The 27,479-nt window shown below is 38.8% G+C and overlaps 1 protein-coding gene across 4 annotated transcripts; it reads left to right on the top strand.

Moving 5' to 3' along the window:
- Positions 1 to 3,141: 3,141 nt before the first annotated feature.
- On the top strand, positions 3,142 to 27,479 carry LOC307180702 (dedicator of cytokinesis protein 11-like; the record flags this gene model as incomplete). Of its 4 annotated transcripts, none has more annotated exons than XM_079911072.1 (11): positions 3,142 to 3,233; positions 9,274 to 9,392; positions 11,193 to 11,262; positions 11,344 to 11,469; positions 13,441 to 13,523; positions 16,857 to 16,940; positions 20,578 to 20,689; positions 21,195 to 21,233; positions 22,880 to 23,058; positions 23,468 to 23,579; positions 27,142 to 27,479. In XM_079911072.1, the coding sequence occupies exons 6-11, from the start codon at positions 16,872 to 16,874 to the stop codon at positions 27,201 to 27,203; spliced, it is 573 nt and encodes a 190-aa protein (XP_079767198.1). In that variant the 5' UTR covers positions 3,142 to 3,233; positions 9,274 to 9,392; positions 11,193 to 11,262; positions 11,344 to 11,469; positions 13,441 to 13,523; positions 16,857 to 16,871. The 4 variants fall into 4 exon arrangements, with proteins under 4 accessions (XP_079767198.1, XP_079767200.1, XP_079767201.1 ...); XM_079911074.1 differs by lacking the exon at positions 27,142 to 27,479 and adding an exon at positions 24,920 to 24,972; XM_079911075.1 differs by lacking the exon at positions 21,195 to 21,233.

Here is a 27,479-nt window from a genome sequence, read left to right as displayed (position 1 = left end):
TAAACAAAATAGATAAACCATTAGCCAGACTCATCAAGAAAAAAAGGGAGAAGACTCAAATCAATAGAATTAGAAATGAAAAAGGGGAAGTAAAAACTGACACTTCAGAAATACAAAAGATCATGAGAGATTACTATAAGCATCTCTATGCCAATAAAATAGACAACCTGGAAGAAATGGAAAATTCTTAGAAATGCACAACCTGCCAAGACTGAATCAGGAAGAAATAGAAAATATGAACAGACCAATCACAAGCACTGAAATTGAAACTGTGATTAAAAATCTTCCAACAAACAAAAGCCCAGGACCAGATGGCTTCACAGGTGAATTCTATCAAACATTTAGAGAAGAGCTAACACCTATCCTTCTCAAACTCTTCCAAAATATAGCAGAGGGAGGAGCACTCCCAATTTCATTCTACAAGGCCACCATCACCTTGATACCAAAACCAGAGATGGATGTCACAAAGAAAGAAAACTACAGGCCAATATCACTGATGAACATAGATGCAAAAATCCTCAACAAAATACTAGCAAACAGAATTCAACTGCACATCAAAAGGATCATACACCATGATCAAGTGGGGTTTATCCCAGGAATGCAAGGATTCTTCAACATACGCAAACCGATCACTGTGATACACCATATTAACAAATTGAAGGAGAAAAACCATATGATCATCTCAATAGATGCAGAGAAAGCTTTTGACCAAATTTAACACCCCTATTTGATAAAAACCCTCCAAAAAGTAGGCATAGAGGGAACTTTCCTCAACATAATAAAGGCCATATATGACAAACCCACAGCCGACATCATCCTCAATGGTGAAAAACTGAAAGCATTTCCACTAAGATCAGGAACAAGACCAGGTTGCCCACTCTCACCACTCTTATTCAACATAGTTTTGGAAGTATTAGCCACAGCAATCAGAGAAGAAAAGGAAATAAAAGGAATCCAAATCGGAAAAGAAGAAGTAAAGCTGTCACTGTTTGCAGATGACATGATACTATACATAGAGAATCCTAAAGATGCTACCAGAAAACCACTAGAGCTAATCAATGAATTTGGTAAAGTAGCAGGATACAAAATCAATGCCCAGAAATCTCTGTCATTCCTATACACTAATCATGAAAAATCTGAAAGTGAAATCAAGAAAATACTCCCATTTACCATTGCAACAAAAAGAATAAAATATCTAGGAATAAACCTACTTAAGGAGACAAAAGACCTGTATGCAGAAAATTATAAGATACTAATGAAAGAAATTAAAGATGATACAAATAGATGGAGAGATATACCATGTTCTTGGATTGGAAGAATCAACATGCTGAAAATGACTCTACTACCCAAAGCAATCTACAGATTCAATGCAATCCCAATCAAACTATTGCTGGCATTTTTCACAGAACTAGAACAAAAAATTTCACAATTTGTATGGAAACACAAAAGACCACGAATAGCCAAAGCAATCTTGAGAACGAAAAACAGCTGAAGGAATCAGGCTCCCTGACTTCAGACTATACTACAAAGCTACAGTAATGAAGACAGTATGGTACTGGCACAAAAACAGAAATATAGATCAATGGAACAGGATAGAAAGCCCAGAGATAAACCCACGCACATATGGTCACCTTATCTTTGATAAAGGAGGCAGGAAACTACAGTGGAGAAAGGACAGCCTCTTCAATACGTGGTGCTGGGAAAACTGGACAGGTACATGTAGAAGTTTGTGATTAGATCACTAACTATCACCATACAGAAAAATAAGGTCGAAATGGATTAAAGATCTAAATGTAAGGCCAGAAACTATCAAACTCTTAGAGGAAAACATAGGCAGAACACTATGACATAAATCACAGCAAGATCCTTTTTGACCCACTTCCTAGAGAAATAGAAATAAAAACAAAAATAAACAAATGAGACCTAATGAAACTTCAAAGCTTTTGCACAGCAAACGAGACCATAAACAAGACCAAAAGACAACACTCAGAATGGGAGAAAATATTTGCAAATGAAGCAACTGACAAAGGATTAGTTTCCAAAATTTACAAGCAGCTCATGCATCTCAATAACAAAAAAACAAACAACCCAATCCAAAAGTGGGCAGAAGACCTAAATAGACATTTGTGCAAAGAAAATATACAGACTGCCAACAAACACATGAAAGAATGCTCAACATCATTAATCATTAAGGAAATGCAAATCAAAACTACAATGAGATATCATCTCACACCAGTCAGAATGGCCATCACCAGAAATCTAGAAACAATAAATGCTGGAGAGGGTGTGGAGAAATGGGAACACTCCTGCACTGCTGGTGGGAATGTGAATTGGTACAGCCACTATGGAGAACAGAATGGAGGTTCCTTAAAAAACTACAAATAGAACTACCATATGACCCAGCAATCCTACTACTGGGCATATACCCTGAGAAAACCATAATTCAAAAAGAGTCATGTACCAAAATGTTCATTGCAGCTCTATTTACAATAGCCCGGAGATGGAAACAACGTAAGTGCCCATCATCGGATGAATGGATAAAGAAGATGTGGCACATATATAAGATGGAATATTACTCAGCCATAAAAAGAAATGAAATTGAGCTAATTGTAATGAGGTGGATAGACCTAGAGTCTGTCATACAGAGTGAAGTAAGTCAGAAAGAGAAAGACAAATAGTGTATGCTAACACATATATATGGAATTTAAGAGAAAGGAATGTCATGAAGAACCTAGGGGTAAGACAGGAATAAAGACACAGACCTACTGGAGAACGGACTTGAGGATATGGGGAGGGGGAAGGGTGAACTGTGACAAAGCGAGAGAGAGGCATGGACATATATACACTACCAAACATGAGGTAGATAGCTAGTGGGAAGTAGGTGCATAGCACAGGGATATCAGCTCGGTTCTTTGTGACTGCCTGGAGGGATGGAATAGGGAGGGTGGGAGGGAGGGAGATGCAAGAGGGGAGAGATATGGGAACATATGTATATGTATAACTGATTCACTTTGTTATAAAGCAGAAACTAACACACCATTGTGAAGTAATTATACCCCAATAAAGATGTTAAAAAAATTAAAAAGATAAAATTAAAAAGAAATGAATCAAATTTCATATGGCTGTGTCCATATGTTTTTCAGGATCTACATGTGTACAAGTTCTTCCATCATTGCCAGCTGATTCAGTCAGGCTCGAATGAAGTTCCAGGGGAGCTCATTAAATATTTAAAGGTAAATGAACAGTAGCTTTCTGTGAAAGGTTTGTTTTTCATGTCGTTCGGTTGCCACATTTTTTGACGTGGGGGAAAAAATATCAAACGAACCCTTTAAAAATACTTTTGGCTGTGTATCCTCAAGAGAACACTTTCTATTATGTGCTTTTCCATCAAAGGGCTGTTTAGAAGCAGACCGCAGAATTGCTACATTAGGAAGAAAATGTTTTAGCCAGAATTCGTTGACATATTTTTGAAAATCTCATGAAAATGTTTATTTCAGTTCCGTAAATTGATTTTTCCAGGCCTTTTCTCATCTTGCCGATGGCCTGGTAAAGGTGGAAAAAATTTGGGGAAAAGGGCCAGGAGAAATGGAGTCACTTTTGCTTGGAATGAAATGTGAAATGATTCCTGTGTTCATAGGTGAAAGATTATCAGAAGGGTCAGCTAAAAAGAGAGAACCTAGTTTCTGCATGTTGCATAGGAGGGAGTCATAAGTAACGCCATATTTTATCAAATGTATTGAGAATCCAAGACTCCATTTATTCCTAATGGGGTGGGACAGGGTGCACGTCATGGGACCCAGCTAACAGTGACTTTTCTTTTCAGTAGATCAGCCATGGCCAGTCAAGCATTTTTATTTTAAATGAAGCCTCTACAGGATTTCCCTTTAGGCATATGTTAATAGTGAATGATATTCTCAGGAAATGAAAAGGTTCATTTCTTTCAGAGAGGTAGTATGACATGAGGTAATACACGTATGGGTTCTGGAATCACAAACTGAATTTGTGTCCCAGGTATGTCACTTATTAGCTCTTTGATTGACCTTGACCAACTTACTTAACTTCTCCAAGCCTTTGTTTCTTCTTCTCTCACATAAAGATAAAAACCTACTTGTAGTTATGAGAGAAATGCAAATCAAAACTACAATGAGGTATCACCTAATACCAGTCAGAATGGCCATCATCAAAAACTCTACAAACAATAAATGCTGGAGAGGGTGTTGAGAAAAGAGAACCCTCTTGCACTGTTGGTGGGAACGTAAATTGATACAGCCACTATGGAGAACAGTATGGAGGTTCCTCAAACAACTACAAATAGAACTACCATACAACCCAGCAGTCCCACTACTGGGCATATGCCCTGAGAAAACCATAATTCAAAAAGAGTCATGGACCACAATGTTCATTGCAGCTCTATTTACAATAGCCAGGACATGGAAGCAACCTAAGTGTCCATTGACAGATGAATGGATAAAGAAGATGTGGCACATATATACAGTGGAATATTACTCAGCCATAAAAAGAAACAAAATTGTTTTATTTTTAGTGAGCTTGATGGACCTAGAGACTGTCATACAGAGTGAAGTAAGTCAGAAAGAGAAGAACAAATACCATATGCTAAGACATATATATGCAATCTAAAAAAAAAAAAAGAAAAAATGGTCATGAAGAACCTAGGGGCAAGACGGGAATAAAGACGCAGACCTACTAGAGAATGGACTTGAGGACACGGGGAGGGGGAAGGGTAAGCTGGGATGAAGTGAGAGAGTGCCATGGACATATATACACTACCAAATATAAAATAGATAGCTAGTGGGAAGCAGCCGCATAGCAAAGGTAGATCAGCTCGGTGCTTTGTGACCACCTAGAGGGGTGGGATAGGGAGGGTGGGAGGGAGACGCAAGAGGGAAGAGATATGGGGATAGATGTGTATGTATAGCTGATACCCTTTGTTATACAGCAGAAACTAACACACCATTGTAAAGCAATTATACTCCAATAAAGATGTTAAAAAACAAAACAAAAAAAACAACCCACTTGTAGGGTGGTTACGAGGCCTCAGTGAGATAAAGCATCTGCTATATAGTATTCATTCATTCCACACTTTTTTCTTGAGTGCATCCTATGGGCCAGGCTTCATTCTAAACATTGGGAGGATAAATGAAAAAAACAAACAGTATCCCTGCTTTCAAGGAGCTTACTTTGTTGTGGAGACAGATGGACAATAAACACATAAACAAATGCACACACACACACACACACACACACAGTGGTCCCTCTGTATCCTCGGAGGATTGGTTCCAGGACCCTCCATAGATATCAAAGTCCAAAGATGCTCAAGTCCCTTGCAGTCAGCTCTCCGTATCCACAGATGCAGAACGTGTGGATACGGAGGGCCGACTGTGTTTGTCATGTCAGGTGGTAATAAGTGCTATAAAGAAAACCAAAACATAGTGCAGGGGAGTAGGAGTGATGAGTCCCTCTTTTAGATAAAGTGTCAGAGAAGAGCTCTCCAGTAAAGTGATGTTTGACAGAGACCTAAAGGAAAGGAGGGTGCCAACTATGTGGAATTCTGGGGGAGAGCTGGCAATAGCAAGGGCAAAGGCCCTGAGGAGCTTGCTTGGTGTGCTCAAGGAACAGCCGGAGTTCCAGTGTGTCTGGCACACAGAATGATTTGCCCTCACATTGGAAGGGTGGCTGGGTTGCTGGTCAGGTCAGGCCTCCTAAGCCATGATGAGAGTTGGAATTGTACCCTGAATGAGATGGAAAGCGTTGAACAGAGGAGTCACATGATGTGACTTTGGTTGTAAAGTATCATTCTGCCTACCATACAGAAAATATATTGTTGGAAGGGTAGAATCAGGGAGGTAGCCGATAAATGGTGGCTACGATTCTTAATTATCATTAAGAAGTATAGTAGTCATCTAACTTCAAATCCTTTTCTTGGGTAATGTCTAGAACTCCCACTCTACGTATGAATGCATTGTCTGTTGAGATCATTGTCTTTTTCTTCCAGTGGGGAAGCTTTGTAAAAGTTTTAACAGAATTGAACAGAACACTATTTTCCTATACTGGTATTCTTAGAATGGAGGAAAAAGAAAGTACTCATATTTGCGTTTTTAAGGGTGTGGAATTTCTGATATTTATGTGACCTATGCTTGCCCTCTAGTGGCAGTGAATGAAATGTCATGTGATTATAGAAAGAGCCAAACTCCTGTATGGAATGTTAGCGCTGAAAGGGATCTTTAGCGATGTGGTTTTACAGATGAGGAAACTGAGGCCCGAGGAGAGTGATTTGCCTGTGGTCATTCTGGTTACTAGCAGAGCTGAGCCAAGCCTGTCTCTTGATGTGTCTCTTGACTCCTAGTCCTGTTTTCTTTCTATCAAACCTTGCTACCTGTTGTCCTTGTAAATGACAGTGTTTCATCACTTCATTTTACCATCTACATGTTGAGCCCTTATTATGTGTTCAGTATTTTCCTAGATGCTGTGGGGCTTGCAGAGAAGAATAACTTAGGCTCATTGTCTATAGGAATCTTACAACCAGTCAGAGAGACAGGATCCACTTAAGTCAAATGACAATATAAGTCAGTAGTACAAATGATAGTCCAAAGCAATATGTAGTTAAATGTCAAATGCGTGATACAGGGTATAAATGCTAAGAGTTCACAAAACCGAGGAACCACTGAGACTAGAGGGTTCCCATCTTTATCCCTTTGGTTCCTTATTTTATTCATTTATTCAGTCATCCCTCAAATATTTATTGAGAACCTACTATGGGTCACATATTGTACTGGATGCTGGGACTATAATGGGAACGAGTTAGGCAACATACCTACTCTAGTTGGGGTAGAGAGATTATATATAAGCAAGTCACATTACATAGGGATGAGTGCTGTGAAGAAAATAGAACAGGTTAATGGGCTCTAGCATGACCAGGAGTGCAGTCAAGATGGACTTGTCAGGGAAGGCCTGTCTAGGAGATGACACCATTTCAAGCTGAAAAGAAGCTGATGGGAGGAAGACAGCCATAGGTGATAAAGCTGTGTAAAAGGATGACAGAATATTGCAGCAGGTGTAAACACTTTGCAGTGGGATGTGTGGAAAGAAGAAAAACAAAGACAACGTAGCTAGAGCACATTGAGCAGCAAAGCAGGAGGATGGCCTCAGATGAGTGGGGAGTGATAGGCAGGGTACATGTAGGACGGGGAGCCCTTCACAACTTTTTGTTCATGGTGGTTGATTTTGTTTGTAGCAGAGGGAAATGACATTGTGGAATTTGCCTTTCCAAAAGAACCCTCTGGCTGCTGTGTGGAGAATAAATTCCAGAGGAACAGTACTGGTGCAGGGAGATCACTTCTGCATGGAAGGTCCGTCTCTCTTTTCTACTTGATGTGATCCTACTTACGATCCTTGAACCTTCCTCCTTTCTGAAGCCTCATATGACATTCCCTCCTCACTGGCAGACTCGGCTGCTTCTTCCTCTGTACGCCTTGTATATACCGCTGTTGTACTGTTTAGTGTTTGTATCGCAGTGATTTAGTTCCATGTGTTTTCCCCACACAGTCTGTGAACTTCTTGATGGTAGGAACCATGTTTTTTTGATGTGCTTGGCAATTGAAAGTTCATTCAGTATGCCTTTGTTGAATGAGTGAATGAATGGCTTCACTGAACTGGGGGTTTGAACTTGACTGGGAAGGGTGGCGAGGATTTGGCTACAAAGTGTGAACAAAGGTAGCAGTGCATTGATATATTCAAGGAGCAGTCAAGACACCAGTGTGGCCTCGTGAAGAATGATGAGTGTTAAGGTTAAGAGTGTAAGCTGGGTCTTAAGTAACTTAGACTTAATACCTGGGTCAGAGTTTCTCAAACTTGGCACTATTGACATTTGGGGCAGGATAAGTCTTTGTTGTAAAGGGCTGTCCTGTTCACTGGAGGGTGTTTAGAAGCATCTCTGGCCTATCCACTAGATGTCAGTAGCACCCCCACCAATTGTGACAGCTCAAAAACGTCTCCGGACATTGGGGTTGGGTTGTGGCACATGGTCTCTGGTTGAGAACCACTGCCCTAGGTCATGGGGAAGCATCAAAAGATTCTTGTTGGTGGCACAAGGTGGCCTGATGTAACCCCTATTTGAGGAGGATTAAGTTTTGGAAATGAGAGACATATTGGGAGTGAGGAGAAAGTGTACATAGACCTACTAGAAAATTATTAGACTATTTTGGTTATAGGTTAGAGTTCTGAAAAAGGGCGATGGCTGTAAGGATAGAAGAGAGAGGGCAAAAGGAAGGAAAAACCTGAAGGATAGACCATGGGTTCCCTGAGCTCAGTTTCTTGCCTTATGCATCCGATTGAAGAGAGGCTGCCCGGAAATCTCAGAGGTCACTGTTGAGATGATTCAAATATAGATGAGAAAAGCCTGAAAAGGGATGCTGAGAGTAAGGATGGCAACATAGAGCAAGAGTAAGGGAGCCTATGAAAGATAAATGCTGAGTTCCTTAGTACAGAGACTTGTTTTACCCGTGTCTGTATTTCCCAGGGCGCTAAATATTGAATTGGTGTAGAAGGTGCTCAGTGAGGTTTTTTTGGTTGGCCAGTTGACTAAATGAGTGAGTGAATGAATGAGTGAATAAATGAATGCGGAGAGAAGGGAAGTAAGAAGAAAGACATTTTACATATTTAGCTGCTTGTATCATTTCTGTATATACACGGACATATTTCTTCTTTTTGATGTCAAGATACTGATCAGTAGAGATGAGTGTTAGCACTTTGAAAAAATGTATTGTGAGATGTTAGAATGCAGAACTGTCTCAGCTTGTGGATGGTGCTAGTGTAAAGCCAATTATATATAGAAACACACTTTATTGAATCCCATGTAGCTTCTCGCCACAAAGTAATGGCCCACTTGCCCCTGTAAAACACACGAACTTGAGGGCTGGTAGGCCCGTCTCCATTACCTCCAAACGTGCCTGCTCCTCGCCCCGATTAAGTGTTGGTTTACCAAGAGTCTGTTGTCTTTATTCCAAAACCTGTTGATCCCAGTTATACTTATCTTCAATAGAGCATTTAATATTAAATGAACTAACAGAATCTGAGTGCCAAAATAGAGATGTGGCTAAAGTAACTGACAAAGTCCCCTATCCCCTGAAGCTCATGTTTAAAGTGAGCTTATATTCTAGTGAATGTAGTTTTCATTACTTAATTTTTTGTTGTTTCACCTTTGCAAGTTATATCATATTTTGGTTTATTTTCATAACTAATAATGACTTATTTTAGTGTTTGCATGCCATGGAGATCCAAGTCATGATACAGTTTCTACCTGTAATTCTTATGCAACTCTTCCGAGTCCTCACAAATATGACCCATGAAGATGACGTGCCTATCAACTGCACCATGTGAGTTTCAGTGTCATAATACCAAGAAGCAACTTTTGTTTCCTTTTGCATTTCTTCATTTGAAATATAAATTTATCTTCCAAATGAGAACCCCAAAGTCAGAAATCTAATATCAGTTTTCTCTAGTTTCATACTTCTCATACCAGGGGACTTATATCCCCAGGGACAGGTGATACCAGAAACCATAGGATAAACTTCCTCAACCAGAGGTTCTAAAGCTGCTGCATGTTAGAAACTTTTAAAAATGTCTGTTCCCGGACCATACTTCATACCAATTAAACCAGAATCTCTGAAGGTGGAACTCTCAATCAGTATTTTTTTTTTAAGTTTCCCTGATGATTCCCTAATGCAAGGGAGTTTGAGAACCATTGCCCTTGACCAGTCTTGTCCAATACAACTTTCTCCAGTCGTGGAAATGTTCTATACCTGTGCTTTCCAATATGGTGGCCATTAGCCACATTTAGCTGTTGAGCACTTGAAATGTGGCTAGTGTAACTGAGGAACTGAAGTTTTTGTTTTGTTTTGTTTTGTTTTTCCTTGTGGTACGCGGGCCTCTCACCGCTGTGGCCTCTCCTGTTGCGGAGCACAGGCTCCGGACGCGCAGGCCCAGCGGCCATGGCTCACGGGCCCAGCCGCTCCGCGGCATGTGGGATCCTCCCAGACCGGGGCACGAACCCGTGTCCCCTGCATCGGCAGGCGGACTCTCAACCACTGCGCCACCAGGGAAGCCCAGGAACTGAAGTGTTAATCGTAGTTAATTTTAATTCATTTAATCGCCACTTGTGACGAGCGGCTCTCACATTGGACAGAGTTGCCCTAGGCCATCAAATTGTACTCGAAAGAATAATGGAGTGTTCTTTTTATATGAAAACAAACAAGGATATATTGTAGAGTAGGATGCAAAATGCACCTGTATTTTGAAATTAAAACAGGAGTTTTCCAAAAAATTGTGAGCTCAGTGCTGGCTCTTTCTGGCTTTGCTGCTTCTGCTGTTGCCACTTCTGTTGAGCCTCTCTGGAGCCTCAGGGCTGAAGCACCACACACCTCCATACTGTTTGCTCTTCTCTGCTGCTGGGCATAGTCTGGTTGCAAATTTAAAAAGCATTATTCTAGTCCAGTTGTTCTCAAAATGTGGTTCCCAGACCAGCAGCATCAATATCACCTAGGAGCTTATTAAAAATGCTAATCATTGAACTTCACCCCAGACCTAAAAAATCAGAAACTCTGGGAGAGGGGTGAGCACTTTACCCTCCAGGTGTTTCTGAGGCACGCTAAAGTTGGAGAACCACTGCTGGTCTCATAATTTTAAAACTTTCTATGAATCTTAGGTTTACTTCCAATTTTAGTTCATATCATTATACCTGCTCTGTCTCTCCCTTCCCTTTTCCCCCATCTGTTGTCATGCTTAACATTTTTTTCTATTCTTTTCCTTTTATTCTCACTAGAGGGGATTTCAATATTTACCTTACTGAAGGTTTTTTTTTTTTTTTTTTTTTTACTATATGGTAGTTATGACCATACTTCAAATGTGGTTTAGAAAGGAGATGAAATATCTGGGTTGCCAAAGTAAAATATCCGTCTTTTGAACCAGGAAACATATTTTACAAGACCCTGAGCATGTTAGATGCTGAAATCTCTGTTAGACCCAAACTAAGATGACATTTAATGCAATCATCTCACCTTTAATTATTTAGGCAGTATTAGGTATTTTTAGGGTTAAGTATGATGGTTTTATCGAACAATCAAACTATAGTGGTTAATTGTAGCCTGACATGCTGACTTTTGTGAATGTTGTTTCAGGGTTCTCTTACATATTGTATCAAAGTGCCATGAAGAAGGCTTGGATAATTATTTAAGATCCTTCATAAAGGTTTGTGGAGTAAAGCTTTGTTTCTGAGCAGTTTGTCTTCTGAGAGAATTTTGTCTCACAGCTCGTTTTCTTTGATTGTAGTATAGCTTCCGACCTGAAAAACCCAGTACTCCTCAGGCCCAGCTGATACATGAAACTCTGGCTACTACAATGATAGCAGTATTGAAACAGTCTGCAGACTTTTTAGCAATAAACAAACTGCTAAAGGTAAGGGCACAGGACACGGCAGGCAAGAAAAGCAGCCAGAGATATGCTTGTTTGATACCCTCCCATTTCACTTCTAGTCTTTCATCGTTTCCTCATGTGACTTTCCTTTTCCTCACCACTTTACCTACACATCCTTTTCCCCCAAGTTCTCCACAGAACCTCCTTCATTCCCTTCACGCTTCCCACCCCATCCTGCCCACAGTCGAATGTGTAATAGAAAGAATTTTGGAGGAGATAGACCTGGGCTAGAATCCTCTATTCACTGCATAATAGTTCTGTGACCTGGAGCCTGTTATTTAGCAGTCCTGAGCCTCCACTTCCTCATTTCTAAAATATAAGCAAAGCATTTAACATGTTGTTTCTGGCACATAGTAGGCACTCAAATGGTGGCTCTTATTATTGTCATGTTTTTACTATTCCTGTTAATAATGGTAGAATTTCAATTTTGGGTATTTTGGGATGTATCTGCTTGAGGCTTCTCTGTACCCTTCAAATTACATTTACACAAACACCTCTGCTACTTGGGCTGGCCCCAGTGTTGTACCAAGGGCAGGGTTGGGTCCCCCACTGGGTGCAGGCCATAATACAATTCATTGTCTATAGAGAATTTAAAAGCAATACTAAAGTAGACTAAAAGTTGGTTTGCTCTTATCACCACATGCAGGCAAATCAAAGCAGTGTCATTGATAAAACACCCCTCCCCACTGAGTTAAACATTCCCACCAAACAGCCTTTGTACATCACCAGCCAGCCCTAAGGTATACTACTACCTTTTTGCCAACACAATTTGAAGGTATCCTGTGGGACTTGGACAATTGCAATCACTTTAAAATGTTACTAAAGTTCAGAGACAAAATCCATAGTGATTTGTCAACCTCTGCTAAGCTTCAAGGATTTGGGTAACTGTTAATGATTGATTTGTTTATTTTAGTACTCATGGTTTTTCTTTGAAATTATTGCAAAGTCTATGGCCACATACTTGTTGGAAGAGAATAAAATTAAGGTAAGTAGGCTCAAGAATAATATTTAACATAGACAAAGAAGGCTAATCTTATTCACATGTAGCCATGACATGCAAATCCTCTTTTATATTTTAAGGGCTCTTAGCCCTTAGCTTTTCAATTTTGCTGAAAACAAGCAAACAAACAATGGATGTATTGCAAAAATCTGACAGTTCATTTGTTTTCAAAGTCTAATCGTCAGAGACTCTTCCACATAGATTGTTTCCTGTGAGGTATTTGCCATGTTAAATGTATTATCTTTGAAGCTTTCCCTTTGTCTTGTGGTTTTAAAATGTCTATGTCAGAACATTCATTTGGAAGAAGAACAAGTACCAAATAAGAAAGAACCATTCTCTTAGAAAGGTCGAAGGCATGTACAAAGTTAAAAACACTTTATTTAATAATACATGTGTTCCTGGCATGTGCTGTATACATTTAGTCATATTTTTAAACTCTTTCGAAAGTACAAAGAAATTTTCTTAGCTATAGGAATTGAAAGCTAAGATTTGTGAAGTAAAAAATATTCACCTCATACTTATCATGTTTATCAGAATCTTCACAGAGCAGGTTTACTAAAATTGAGATGCATGGATACATGTATACTTTGTGTGTCAGGAAAAACATGGAATGAAAAATGGATGTGTCTGTATCTCAGGAGCACGATTCCAAAGTCGGGTCAGAATGACCTACTCTTGTTCATGATTTCAGTCAGTTATGGTATTAGATGTCCAGATAGTTCCTATAATGATCTAAAGTATACACTGAACTAGCCATGTAATTTTTAAGTTGGGAGAAAAATTAAACTCCAGTTAAAAACACATTTTTGTACAGAATGTGTCTGAAAATAAAAACAGCAATTGATTTAGATCTTTTGCAACTCTTTTTTCTATGCCTATTTAATTTAAGCTTCCCATAGGCCAGAAATTTTCTGAGGCGTATCATCATGTCTTACATTCATTGTTTCTTGCAGTAATTCCTCACGTGACTATTCACTATGCAGAGATTCCTGATGAGTCCAGAAACGTCAATTATAGTTTGGCTAGCTTCCTGAAGGTGAGTTAAAGGCAGCCAGAACATGGTAAGGAATTATTCTTCATCAATATGGTCTTTAAAGCCAAAGAAAAAAAATTACCTACTTTCTAGAGACTCAGCTAGGCTGCTGGAGAAACTTTTGACTGAGTTAATCCATCAATTCAGTTAAACAGCCATGTTTGATCCCCCACCCCCAATGGTTAATTATTTAAACCAGAGGTCCCACATAGGTGGCTTAACCAGAAGGCACGTCTTGCTGGTTTTACATGGTGTTTCTCAGAAATATTAATTTGAATGCCTTTAGGTGGGGCATGTACTTTCTATGTTGCCACAAACCCCACCACTCCTTAATATACCCCGACACTCTTTATACATTTAAATAGGTTCTCTGACCCTGTTGGCCTCTGAGTTTGTAACTCTTGAACTAAAGGCACAGTCTACACATTGCTAATATAATCACCATCTACTTGTTGCTAATACATGTAAATGAAAATGGTTGAGTTTGGTCAATGAGACTATCTTGAGAGATATCAGAAACTCCTATATTTATGAAAGATAGCACATTTCTCGTTGTTGTATTTTTATTCTCCATATGTAAGGGGCAATGCTGGAATGCGATTGTTCTAGAAAGTGGGTAATAATAATATTTGATTTGCTGCAGAGAAGGGGCATGGATTTGTAAGGCACTTAGTTTTTACTTCTCTCCACTCCCCATCTTCTCACAGCCTTTCAGCATGTCTCAACCTTATCTTAAGAACCTCATAGTCAATAATCGACCCAAGCAGTTTTAGTATCTCACATACCCTTGTTTTCTTATTAAAAATTCACAACTAGGTTTCAGATCTCCAGAGCATGATTTTCTGATGTAAGACCTCTGTTTACCAGAATTAAAACAAAGTTTTAACACTATTACATGAGCCCTTTTGTGTATTAAAAACCAAACATCCACATATCTTTTTAAAGTAAAGATGAGACTATTTGAAATATAAAATCTCCGTTTCTTCCATGGAGTTTAAACTTAAAGTTTGCTATGTAAACGGAATAGAACATAGTCGATTTAGTAGCAGTATTTACCTCATTCAAGTCAACAAACATTTGTCTGTCTTCTATGTGAGAATCCAAAGATGTGAGAGGCTATCTCTGTAATTATATTCAAATACATGTACAAGATCAAGTGTGATGACTGCTATACTGAAAATACAAACAAAATACAATCAGAAAACAAGAAAGGGAGGGATTAGGACCAGGTAGTATGAACAGAGACTAGAAGAATAGTTCCCCAAGACAGGGTTGAGCGTGTTTCAGGTAGAGGATTCATGAGCAAAGATGAGATATATGCATTCAAGAATTGTTCGGGGAGGAGCAAGAAAGTCATTGTGCAGAGTTTAGGATGTGTGGAGGTAGAGCTGGAAAGACCATCTGATGCCAGATGATGAAAGGCCTTGAATGTCAGGCTAAGGGATTTAGATTCGGAGCTATGTGCCATGGAGCTATCTATATACCAAAGATTTTGGAAGAGGTGAGGAAAAAGCCAGAGTCAAGGCAACCAGTTAGAAGACCAGTCTTTCCCCCTTGTCTGCCTGGCAGAGTCCATTCATCTTTTAGGCTCAACTCTTTCCTAACCTTCCCACACAGGGCTGATCACCCCTTCTGTTGTTTACCCGTCCGTCCTTTACATACTTGTATAACTTTTTATTGTGCTGTATTTTAATTATTTGTTTATTTGTCTTTACCATTAGACAAGACTAAAGACCATATCTTATTCACCTTTGTATTTCTCTAGAATGTAATGCTTTGTTTCAAACACAGTAGATCCTCAAAATGTTTTTGGATGAACAGATAAATATAAGCCTACCTCATTAATCCAGGTGAGAGGTGATGAGCCAGTGGAAGTTGAAAGGAGAGATGAGAAGTGAGATGCAAATGGCTGATTAATCAAATACTGAGTTCCTTCTATTTCACAGGGTTACTGTAGGTACCATGGAGAACATAAGAAAAAGAGATCATTCCTATTGTCCTCTGTAGGTAAAAACAGGAAAATAATAAGGAAAATACAAGCTAGTATAAAGTGTTTAAAGGGCCCTGTAGACCAAGGTGGTTAATGAAAATGGGCTTCATCATTGAAGAATGGGCAGGATTATGTAGAAGCAGTGATAGAATTGCTAGCTAGACCTGGCATGAGCAGAGACCCAGAGGTGGGAATGCACAGTGCATCTTCAGTGGGTAATAAGTAGATGAGCTGTATTGGGAAATAAAACTGGAAAAGTAGGTTGGGACAAGATTGTGAGTGCCCTTGAATGCCAAGCTAAGGAGTTTGAAATTATATTAGAGGCAATAGGAAACTGTTGAAAGCTTTTGGGAAGAAAGGTGACATGATTAGGGCTAGGACTTAGAGATTAATCTGGAAGCAGTTGGATGGAAAGATTAGTGGCAGGAAGACAGGTTTGGAGGATAACTGCAGTTGTGCAGTTGCAAGGTAATGAAAGCCTTAACCAGGAGAGCGATAGCAGGAACATATGAACAACTAGTAGGGTTGTCACAGAGGAAGAATGTTTTGTAGGCCAAGACTTCACAGGACCCAAAGAAAAACTTCACTTTTGGCCTGAAATGTTCACATAGGTAAGCCCCACTAACCACCCTCCAGTTCACTTTGAGCTTTGAGAGTTAACCAAAATGAGGCAGTATAGCTAATAGATTACATATCAATATATATGTGTATATGTTTATATACATATATGTGTATATATATGTATACATGTATTTGTGTGTGTATATATATATATGTATATATATCTTAGTTTGAAAATTATACAGTTGAGTCCCAATTCCAATGATAAGTCATTTGCCCTTTATCTCTCTCTTTTTTAAAAAAATAAATTTATTTATTTTTGGCTGCATTGGGTCTTCATTGCTGTGCTCAGGCTCTCTCTAGTTGTGGTGTGCATGCTTCTCATTGTGGTGGCTTCTTGTTGTGGAGCACGGGCTCTAGGCGTGCAGGCTTCAGTAGTTGTGGCACGCTGGCTCAGTAATTGTGACTTGCAGGCTCTATAGTGCAGGCTCAGTAGTTGTGGCACACGGGCTTAGTTGCTCCGCAGCATGTGGGATCTTCCCAGACCAGGGATCGAACCCGTGTCCCCTGCATTGGCAGGCAGATTCTTAACCATTGTGCCACCAGGGAAGTCCCATTTTATCTCTTTAAGGTCACCTAAATCTCTGAAAGTTTTTCTATTATCTGTAAAAGTGAGAATGTCATCCCCTTAATGTGGAAAAAATTTAAAACTTTTTGAATTTTAAAAACTTGACAGACCTTTAGAATTATGTAACTAACTGTTCATTTTGATTTGGTTTCTATAGCGCTGTCTGACACTAATGGATAGAGGATTTGTTTTCAATTTGATAAATGACTATATATCTGGATTCAGCCCCAAAGATCCTAAGGTAAGTTATAAGGACATAACTGCAGTGGGTGTCAGACATTAGAGTGTGAGAACAATGGTGACATTCTCCTCTGGAGGATTTGGAACTGCTGTTTTCATTTAGGTGCTTTGACTAGAGTTATACCTCAAAGCAGGGAATAATGGATAGTGTTTTGGGGGTCCCCAATACTACTCCGTGTTTGATGGTTCACTAGAATGACTCACAGGACGTACTCATGGCTAAGATTCATTACAGTGACACAAAAAGGATGCTCAGTTGGATCAATAAGGGGAAAAGACATCAAGTGGGGTCCTTGGCAATCTACATGTAGGCTTCCTGAGTGCCCTCCCTCCTGTGAAGGGTCACATAGAGCACATCCTCTCTCCAGCAGTGAAAATTGAGCCACGTGCGTGCAACATTTCTCTTTAGGGAAGCCCATTTGAGACTCAGGGCTTAGGGGTTTTGTTGGGGGCTAGTTATGTATTTGAGGCTGGTCAAAATTTCCAGAGTCTTGGAAAGGATAGGAAGGCAGATGTTCACCATAAATCACATGGTTTGCACACTGCTGAACAGGTTGGCACAGAAGGCACAGTCTTATCATGTAGGAAATGTTTGTTTCAAGATCTAATTTCCCACACCACAAAACAGAAAATCACAGGCCAATATCTTTGATGAACATAGACTCAGAAATCCTCAACAAAATATTAGCAAACTGAATTCAACAATACATTAAAAGTGTCATACAACATGATCAAGTGGGATTTAATCCAGGGATACAAGGATGGGTCAACATCCACAAATCAGTCAACCCGATTCATCACATTAATAAAATGAAGGATAAAAATCATATGGTCATCTCAATAGATGCAGAAGAAGCATTTGCTAAAATTCGACATCCATTTATGATAAAAACTCTCAACAGTGAGTATAGAGGGAACATAACTTAACATAATAAAGTCCATATATGACAAACCCATAGCTAACGTCATACTCAACAGTGAAAAACTGAAAGCTTTTCCTCTAAGATCAGGAACAAGGGGCTTCCCTGGTGGCACAGTAGTTAAGAATCTGCCTGCCAATGCAGGGGACATGGGTTCGATCCCTGGCCCAGGAAGATTCCACATGCCGTGGAGCAACTAAGCCCATGTGCCACGACTACTGAGCCTGTACTCTAGAGCCCGTGAGCCACAACTACTGAGCCCACGTGCCACAACTACTGAAGCCCGTGTGCCTAGAGCCTGTGCTCCGCAACAAGAGAAGCCACTGCAATGAGAAGCCCGTGCACCACAACGAAGAGTAGCGCCTGCTTGCTGCAACTAGAGAAAGCCCGCACGCAGCAACAAAGATCCAACGCAGCCAAAAAAAAAAAAAAAAAATCAGGAACAAGACAAGGATGCCCACAGAAATTAGGCGACAAAAAGAAATAAAAGGCATCCAGATTGGAAAAGAAGTAAAACTGTCGCTATTTGCAGATGACATGATAATACATACAGAAAACCCTAAAGACTACACCAAAACTCTGTTAGAACTAATAAATGAATTCAGTAATGTTGTATGATACAAAATCAGCATACAGAAATCTGTGGTATTTCTATACACTAATAACAAACTATCAGCGAAATTAAGAAAACAATCCCACTTACAATTGCATCAAAAAGAATAAAATACCTAGGAATAAGTTTAACCAAGGAGGTGAAAGACCTGTACACAGAAAACTATAAGACACTGATGAAAGAAAATGAAGAAGCCACAAATAAATGGAAATATTCCATAATCATGGATTGGAAGAATTAATATTGTTAAAATGTTCATACAACCCAAAGCAATCTACAGATTCAGTGTATTCCCTATCAAAATTCCAGTGGTATATTTCACAGAACTAGAACAAATAATTCTAAAATTTTGTATAAAACCACAAAAGATCCTGAATAGCCAAAACAGTCTGAGAAAGAACAGAACTGGAGGTATCATGCTCCCTGATTCCAAACTATACTACAAAGCTATCATAATCAAAACAGTATGGGACTGGCATAAAAACAGATACACAGATGAGCAGAACAAAACTGAGAGCCCAGAAATAAACCCATACATATATGAACAATTAAGTTACAACAAAGGAGCAAAGCACATACAATGGAGAAAAGACAGTCTCTTCAATGAAAGGTGTTGGGAAAACTAGACAGCCACATGTAAAAGAATGAAACTAGACCGCTCTCTTACATCATAACACAAAAATTAACTCAAAATGGAGTAAAGACTTGAATGTAAGACCTGAAATCATAAAATTCCTAGAAGAAGACGTAGGCAGTAACCTTATTGACATCCATCTTAGTGATATTTTTGTGGATCTGACTCCAAAGGCAAAGGAAACAAAAGCAAAAATAAGCAAATGGGACTGCATCAAACTAAAAAGCTTTTACACAGTGATGGAAACCATCATCAAAATGAAAAGGCAGCCTACTAAATGGGAGAAGATATTTGCAAATCATATCTCCATCAAGGGGTTAATATCCAAAATATATAATGAACTAATACAATTCAACAACAACAAAAACAATCTGATTTAAGAATGGGCAGAGGATCTGAATAGACATTTTTCTAAAGAAGACATACAGATGGCCAACAGCACATGGAAAGATGTTCAGCATCACTAATTGGGAAACACAGATCAAAACCACAATGAGACATCACCTCGTAATCTGTTAGAATGGCTATTATTGAAAAAACAAGAAATAACAAATGTTAGAGAGGATGTGGAGAAATGGGAACCCTCGTACACTGTTTGTGGGACTGTGAATTGGTGTAGCCACTGTGGAAAACAGAATGGAGATTCCTCAAAAAATTAGGAATAGAACTACCATAATATGACCCAACTTTTCCACTTCTGGGTATCTATCCAAAGAACATTAAAACACTAATTCAAAATGATATGCACCCCTATGTTCACTGTGGCATCACTTACAGTCGCCAAGATATGGAAATAACCTAAATGCCCATTGATGGATGAATGGATAAAGAAGATGTGGTATATATGTGTGTAAGTGTGTGTGTGTCTTTGTATGTGTATATATATAAAATGGAATACTACTCAAACAAAAAAGAATGAAATCCTGCCATTTTACAATGTGGATGGACCTTAAAAGTATTATGCTAAGTGAAATAAGTCAGATGGAAAGACAAATACCATATGATTTCGCTCACATGTGGAATCTAAAAAGAGAAATGAACAAAAAAAACCCAAAACAAACTCATAGATACAGAGAACAGATTAATGATTACCAGACGGGAAGAGGTTGGGGGTGGGCAGAATGGTGAAGGGGGTGTAAACTGTATGCTGATGGATGGCAACTAGACTTGTGGTGATGATCACTTTGTAGTGTATACAGATGTCAAATTATAATGTTGTATACCTGAAACGTATAGAATTTAAAAAAATCCAATTTCCCAAATGCCAGCCAATGACCAACCATGCAAGCAGGTCTTTTTAAGGTGAGCAGTCTTAGACCTGCTATGTTAACTCTTTACTGCACAGGTCACATTTTAAGGTATGCCTAAAATACTAAACACTTCTGTTTTGAAAATTAATGCACTGTATTTAATTACTAAAATAGTAAATGACTACTAAGTAGGAGTTCTTGTATAATTTCTTTGTGTTTAGGTCCTGGCTGAATACAAGTTTGAATTTCTGCAAACAGTTTGCAGTCACGAACATTACATTCCTCTGAATTTGCCAATGGCATTTGCAAAACCTAAACTTCAGCGAGTTCAAGGTATGTATTTGTGTTTTCCATCATTAGGGATTGTGTTTTCCTGTTTTTGGCTAGCGCTAGTATAGTATAACGTTTTCTAGTTAAACCAGTCAATCTAAAGGTAATGTCAGAATTGTTACTATCTGAAGATAGGTTCGTTAATGGTACTCGGCATTTCCTTCATAGTGTCAGTGGTAGTATTCATAGAATGAAGAAATTAGGTGTGTTACATAGATTGCTGCTTAAACACAGATGTCAGATACCAGTTAAATTGCTCTCTGTAGTACTGTTTGGACTCTTATGTGAGACTGAATTAAGAAAAAAAACCATATAAATACATTTCTGCTGACTGGAACATCAAAAGAGAAGTATAAAGACAGAGTAAAATAGTGATATGTATGTATTAAATTGAGGAAATGCCTTCAGTTATCTCCATTGCTAGTTTTATTGAATGCTTTGTTGTGTAGCACTATTCTTATGTTACTATGTTTTTTATTTGTCCCTTTTCTTTTCATATATTAATTAGATTTTTTTTCATTTGCGGTGGACCGTTTGACTTCAGTAGGTAGGTTTAACTCGGTTCACTCTAAAGTAGTTTGCTGTCTCTAAAAACAATTGATTTCATGAATGGCTAAGATGGATGGGGGCTTTCTTTGCTTTTTAAATCCTCCCTAGCCAAGATGAGGCTTTAGTTAATGTACCCAGAAAACCTAGGAGGTGGTGTATTTGTTAACTCTTAAAATCAGCTTGAGTGTTGATTGCTAGAAGAATCAACTTTAAAACACCGTCCTCAGAAAACAAGTTTTGGCTCAAGCTAGAATGGGGGCTAGAGGGTAGCTGTTCTTTAAGTGTGTCTCATCTCTGCCAGGCTTGCCTCCCTTCTCTCTGACCCTGCTTAATGACTGCTTGGCCATAGTTTTGGAGGTTGGCTGAAACTACCTGATTCGATTTATTCAAACCCCTGAAGCAAAAAACCTTACTACCATTGTAAAGTCGACCCAGATAAGGCCACCTGGGTTAGTCCGTACTGGTTCTTGTGCATAGAAAGTGGTTGGGATTCACAAAAGAGCATGACCAATGGCAGAAAGAATATCAGCTACCTTGGTCTCTAGGAAGGTAGCTGCTGAGCACCAGTTTCAGTGCTTGAATGCCAGCCAGTGAAAATGGAGAAAAAATATTTAAAAACCCAAGCACCCCTATTCAGCTGCTCCCTTATTAGCTTCTGAGCATGTATAGCTCTGATACTTCCCCCAGTATTTATTGATGGCTTGAGGAATTCAGGGAAAAGAAGGGATGAGGATTAAATCTGATTTAGCATTTATTAAGTCCTAACTGAATATATATCATTATATTAAGTGCTGAAGAGGCCAGAAAAGAAATGGAAAACATATCCTTCAGCTTTATGGCCTAACTAAAATTAAAGGGTACGGTAGAGGAGATAAAGATAGTAGAAATTTACCATAGAAATTACTAAACTTGGTCACAGTGTCTTCTGATTGTGACCCAATCAGTTTATAAGGCAAGTCCCAACCAGGATATTAGCAGCTGGGATTTAAAATGGACTGAGGATCTAAAAGGAAGTGAAAGAAATAGTTTGAAGTGGTAATTTTATGAAATAAAAGGTTTGTATTCATGTGATGAATTTGAGTGAGATGAGGCTGTTTTTCTTATTGTTCTTGTACCTCATTGTATTGGGGCCAATATATAACATTTACTAAAACAGTCAATAGTTAATACTGTTACAGTGATTCAGTTGTCTAGTTTCTCTTCCTTTTCCTACTTTACAAATATAAACAGATAAGTGAATCAAGTATTGCTGTAGAGAGTTACTCCAATTTGTAGTTGTAACTAAATCTCTTCAGATATGAAGAAATGTGTTAAAACATTGCCAAATACAGTATTCTTTCATTCTAGATTTTACCCTAAGATTTCTAAGATTTGAAAAGCATCTCGAAAAAGAAAGAATTCTAGGAACTATCTTACCAACTGAAATTATCATTAAGGCTATCATCTAGCCCCAATGATGAGTGCTCGTATCTTGTAAAATTTTGCATGCTTATTCTATATGATAAAAGAATTGTTCATATTTGTTAATAATAACAATATAGTTCTTGCTAGCATGATCACATATGACTAAGTAATAAATATAGTGCTTTAATGTTAATTTTTGAATATTTTTATAAATGGGTTTTAAATTTCATTATACTGCAGATTCAAATCTTGAATACAGTTTATCAGATGAGTATTGCAAGCATCACTTCTTGGTTGGTCTACTTCTGAGGGAAACCTCCATTGCTCTTCAAGACAATTATGATATCAGATATACAGCTATCTCTGTCATAAAGAATCTTTTGATAAAACATGCATTTGACACTCGATACCAACAAAAGGTAAGGATGTTCGTATCATCATCAGTATCACATTAGTTAGTTTCTAAGAAGATTTTATGTTCAAGGTGAAGTTTTCAGTAAGGAACATAACAGGAGGATTGATGAAGTTATTTTTACAAATACGTTTTGTTTCCGTTTCAAACGATTAGGTTTTAAAAATACTGTTCAGATAACTGTTGAAGAACAACACTGGTTTTTCAAATCATGTCTAAAGAACAGCACAACTGCTTCATGATTTGTTACATAAACTAGAATTTTTTAAAAAAATTCTTATACGATTATAGCCATGTGCACTCTTTCAAATACACACCTTAATATATATCCTTAAATATATCTGTTATTGAGTTAAAGGCTATGGGAAGCTACAGTACCAATACTGTTTCACAAAAGTCCTGTCTTTGTATTACAGACTCGGCACAGTTCTGCAAGGAGTAGTGTATCTCAGTATAACCGATTGGATCAGTATGAAATCAGAAGCCTCTTGATGTGCTATTTGTATATAGTAAAAATGATTTCTGAAGGTGAGTTACCAGCATATTAGTCGTGGACTGTACTCCACCCTCACAGGTTTACAAGTTCATGCAACAAATATTTGACCCTCATCTGCATGTAGAACACATGCACATTAGAAACAGAACTTTGAAGACTCTGACCTTAGAATGTTCCTATATTTTAACTTAAAATAGGTTCATTTCGGTCATACAAGTTTGATTCTTTGAAATAACTTTTTTTTTGATTTAAAAATTAGTTTCTAAAGTGAGGCAATAGTTTTAGAAGTGCTAAACATTTTTTTCATGCAGAGCATATAATGCATTAAATGACCAACGTAAACAGAAAAAAATAACAATAACCAGTGTCATAGTTAACACTTTAGCTTTTATTTGACCCAGGATTTGGAAAATCAGAAGCAAACAAAAAGACAGGAAGGGTTCTTTGAGGGTAAGGAATGTCGTTGTTATCTTTTGCAGTACCATTATACAGTTTTGCATGGTGTCAGGTTCTTTTCCAGGCTCTGTTCTTTTTTCCTTGGTGTATAATTGTATTATTAACTAGTATTACCATTTCCTCTTTACCTTATATGATAAACTATAACCAAAGGATTTTCATAAACTGCATGTCCTCTGGAAGTAAAATCAGAAGGTTATCTTATTCCCAATACCACATTTGTTTACACAATTCCCTCCCCTTTCTTCCTTTTCTGTTTTTGCTCAAAAAAAAAAAAGTAAGCAGGAATGAAGAACGTAAAAGCACCTGGGTTCTGATCATCATAATACAGTAGTTAAATTTTACTTATTTTCTATTTTTTATTTCATTTTTAGTAAATATTAAATCTTTTTTTGTAATAATGCAGCATATAAAAACATAAAATAAGTTGATAGTTAACTCACTAGAAACATTGAAACAAATCAAAAGCTAGATATGAATGGTTAATTCTAAAGTATATTAATAAAACAGGTTTAAATAACTAGAATCTTCAAGTTCTAAGAATGTATGATTTAGAGTAAACATCAAAGATTATTGAGGCTATGTGATAAGCCTCCATGTTTGGGGAAAGAAAACAGTAAAGGGAAATCATTTTCAACCCTGGTGGTATTTCATTCCAGGAGATAATGGGTCAGTTAATAACTACAGCCACAGCTCACTGTTTTTGTCTCCCCACAAGGTGAAAAATGGGGGAGTATATAAAGTGACTGCTAATATGTATGGGTTTTTTTTTTAGGGTGATGAAAATATTCTAAAACTGTGGTGGTTTTATAAGTTTTTAAATGTACCATAAACTACTGTATTGGGCACTATTTAAATGGGTGAGTTTTATGGCACATGAATTCACTCAATAAATTTGTCTTTTTTTTTTTTTAAGGCCCAAGAGGCAACATGGAAAACAAAAAACTGGAAAGAAAAAGGAAAAAGTAGTTGAATACCACCACAGCCCAGGGAAAGTAAGAAGGAGGGTGGTAGGGGGAGAGAGAGAAGGAAGGAGGAGAGGGAGATGCATCGTTGACTAGTTCTCCTCTCCTCCACCCCAGTACACATGTGCACACACACCCACATGCCACATACAGTGTTAACCAGTGACAAGCCACTGGCTGCTTTTTTCATGTCATGGGTAAAACCATAACTGCGTTGTTTCTTGAGAACTTCATAGTTCCCCCTCGTCTTGTAAATGTTGACCTTGCTTGCTAAATATTTGATCTTTGTTAATTAGGTTTTTCCTTCTTCTGTTCTTGCTTTTTGATTTTTAAAAGCAAATTTTTAACGACTAGCATACAGTCACATCTCCTCTTTATCTTTTGTAAATGTAATGTCATGCTGCATGGTATCTGTAAAGTCATATTCATTTTATTCCAAAAAATATCTGCTTCTTGGTCCTTCTCAATGAATGTATTCTAGTTACCTTGTCAAGTCCAGTAAATATTTCACTTTTGTTACTCTATATGCATTTAAATGTTGAACTCTTACAGTCCACGCCCTTTAGGTCTTCTCTTGGCTTTCAGTTTTTTGGGCTTTTTGTTGACTCATAAACAGTAGCAACTTAATTTCAGCAAAAAGATGGTAGACCCTACACTTTCATATCAAAGTACAGGGATTCTGAATAATGAGTTTCCTTCTCTGTAGCTTAAATTTATTAACTGGCAATAATTCACTGTTTCAAAGTCTTAGTCATTTGCCCAACTTTTGTGTAGGTCTTATTGCTTCGTATATTATATTATGAGAAGCGTATCAGAGTCAGGGGTTATCAATTACACAGTCTGAATTGACAGCAAGACTGTTCTCTTGGAAAAGAAAAGCAGTCTCCTTAAGAGAGAGGAAGAGGGAAAGCTACTTCCTTCTTCCTGGCTGTACCCTGGCTTTTCTCTTTATTGTAGACCCCAAAATGAAACTCTGGGTCTCACCTTGTGGCTTATCAGCACCAGCTGCACCTGCAGATTCAGTAGTATTCTTCCTCACAGTCACCTCTTCATTGGAAGGTGTCTGGTTACAGCTATCTCTCACCGAAAATCCAGTTTTGTGATGAGCAACACGAATCACTGATCTTTTCCCACGAGATGTATAGTCAAAAGGAAATACATATGAAGGAGGCTTTACCTTTCTCTGTGTAAAATGAGGAAATAAGCTAGTATCACCAAGCATATATTCCTCTGTAGTTGCAGGTGCTAATGGAGTAGGTGAGTTTTCTCCCGCAGAAACACTGGAAGGGCTCCAAGAGAAGTAACTCTGAGCTCTACGTTTTTGTGTGGAGTTCTTCTGTGTGAAGATCGGTTTCTTTTGTGTACTGCCAAGCCTGTCTTCAGGACGGCTGAAGTCACCTTGAAATCCATGCCCCCTTTGAGCGCCAGGTGTAGATGTTAAAGGAAGACTTGCAGGTGACTTCTGGTTGGCACTCCTTCCTGTGGCAGGCTTGCTGCTGTTAGAGGAACTCTCCAGAGGGGTCTCTGGCACCGCAGAGAGGTCCTTACTATAAAATGGAATTGGAAACTTGGAACTCTGTTGCTGTTCCTTTTTGCCTCCAGATTTCATCTGTTCAGTATTTGATTGCTTTACCAGTCTGACAGGCAGATGCATCTGAGATCCGGGTGGAGGGTCCCTGACTGAAAAATCTAGCCCCCTCTTTTGAGTGCAAGGAATGAAGTCGTCATCACTATCAGAACTAGAAGGATGAAGCTGTTGCTCCTTCAGTTTTAGTCTTGCAGAAAGCTGTTTATTTTCTTTTAATTTATTCCTTTCTTCTGTGAGCTCAGCAATAAGCTTCATATTTTGTTGTTGGATATGGTCAAATACTTTCTGTAGCGTCTTCCTGTACATTTCGTTCACTGAACAGCGGTCACATACTTTGGAGCTTAACTTATGTTGCAGGTCATCGATGGTGACATTCAGGATATTCTGTTGCTCCATCAACTCTTTAATTTTGGTTCTGGAGCCCGTCCGCCTTCTGTCTGCCAATTGCTTTCCTCAGACTGGTTAGTTTCCCCTAGAGACAGCGTAGCTCCCTGTCATGGAGCTCTTTTACTGTTAGCCAGGCTTTTTAAAAAGCGTCAGAAGACAAATCACAGACGCTAACCTGCATTTTATCTTTTGCAGGAGATCTCTGGCCACTTCCCTTGTCTCCTCCACCCACGTTGCCTGCCTGCATCTCGTCTCCCTGACTGGGACTGGGAAACAGTGGAGACAAACCGCCGCCGGCAAAATGGCGGAAGGGCTGCTGACTAGAGCTGGGCCTCGAACGGGACGAGAGTTTCACCCCTTCTACAGACCTGCGAAGAGGCTTCAGAGCACAAGGCGGGTGCGAGGATGGCTCGGGGGTAGACAGAAGGGCCCGGTTTGGCGGCGGAAAGGAGACCCGAGCCTCCTTTTGGCGGGAAGAGCCAGTGCGCAGAAGTAAGGTGGTGCCTGCAAGCCGGCCTGTGATGAGAGGCTGGAGA

Source organism: Stenella coeruleoalba (genome assembly GCF_951394435.1).
Source record: "Stenella coeruleoalba genome assembly, chromosome: X".
In the NCBI taxonomy this organism is placed as follows: Eukaryota; Metazoa; Chordata; class Mammalia; order Artiodactyla; family Delphinidae; genus Stenella; species Stenella coeruleoalba.
This window is presented reverse-complemented; position numbering and strand designations above follow the sequence as displayed.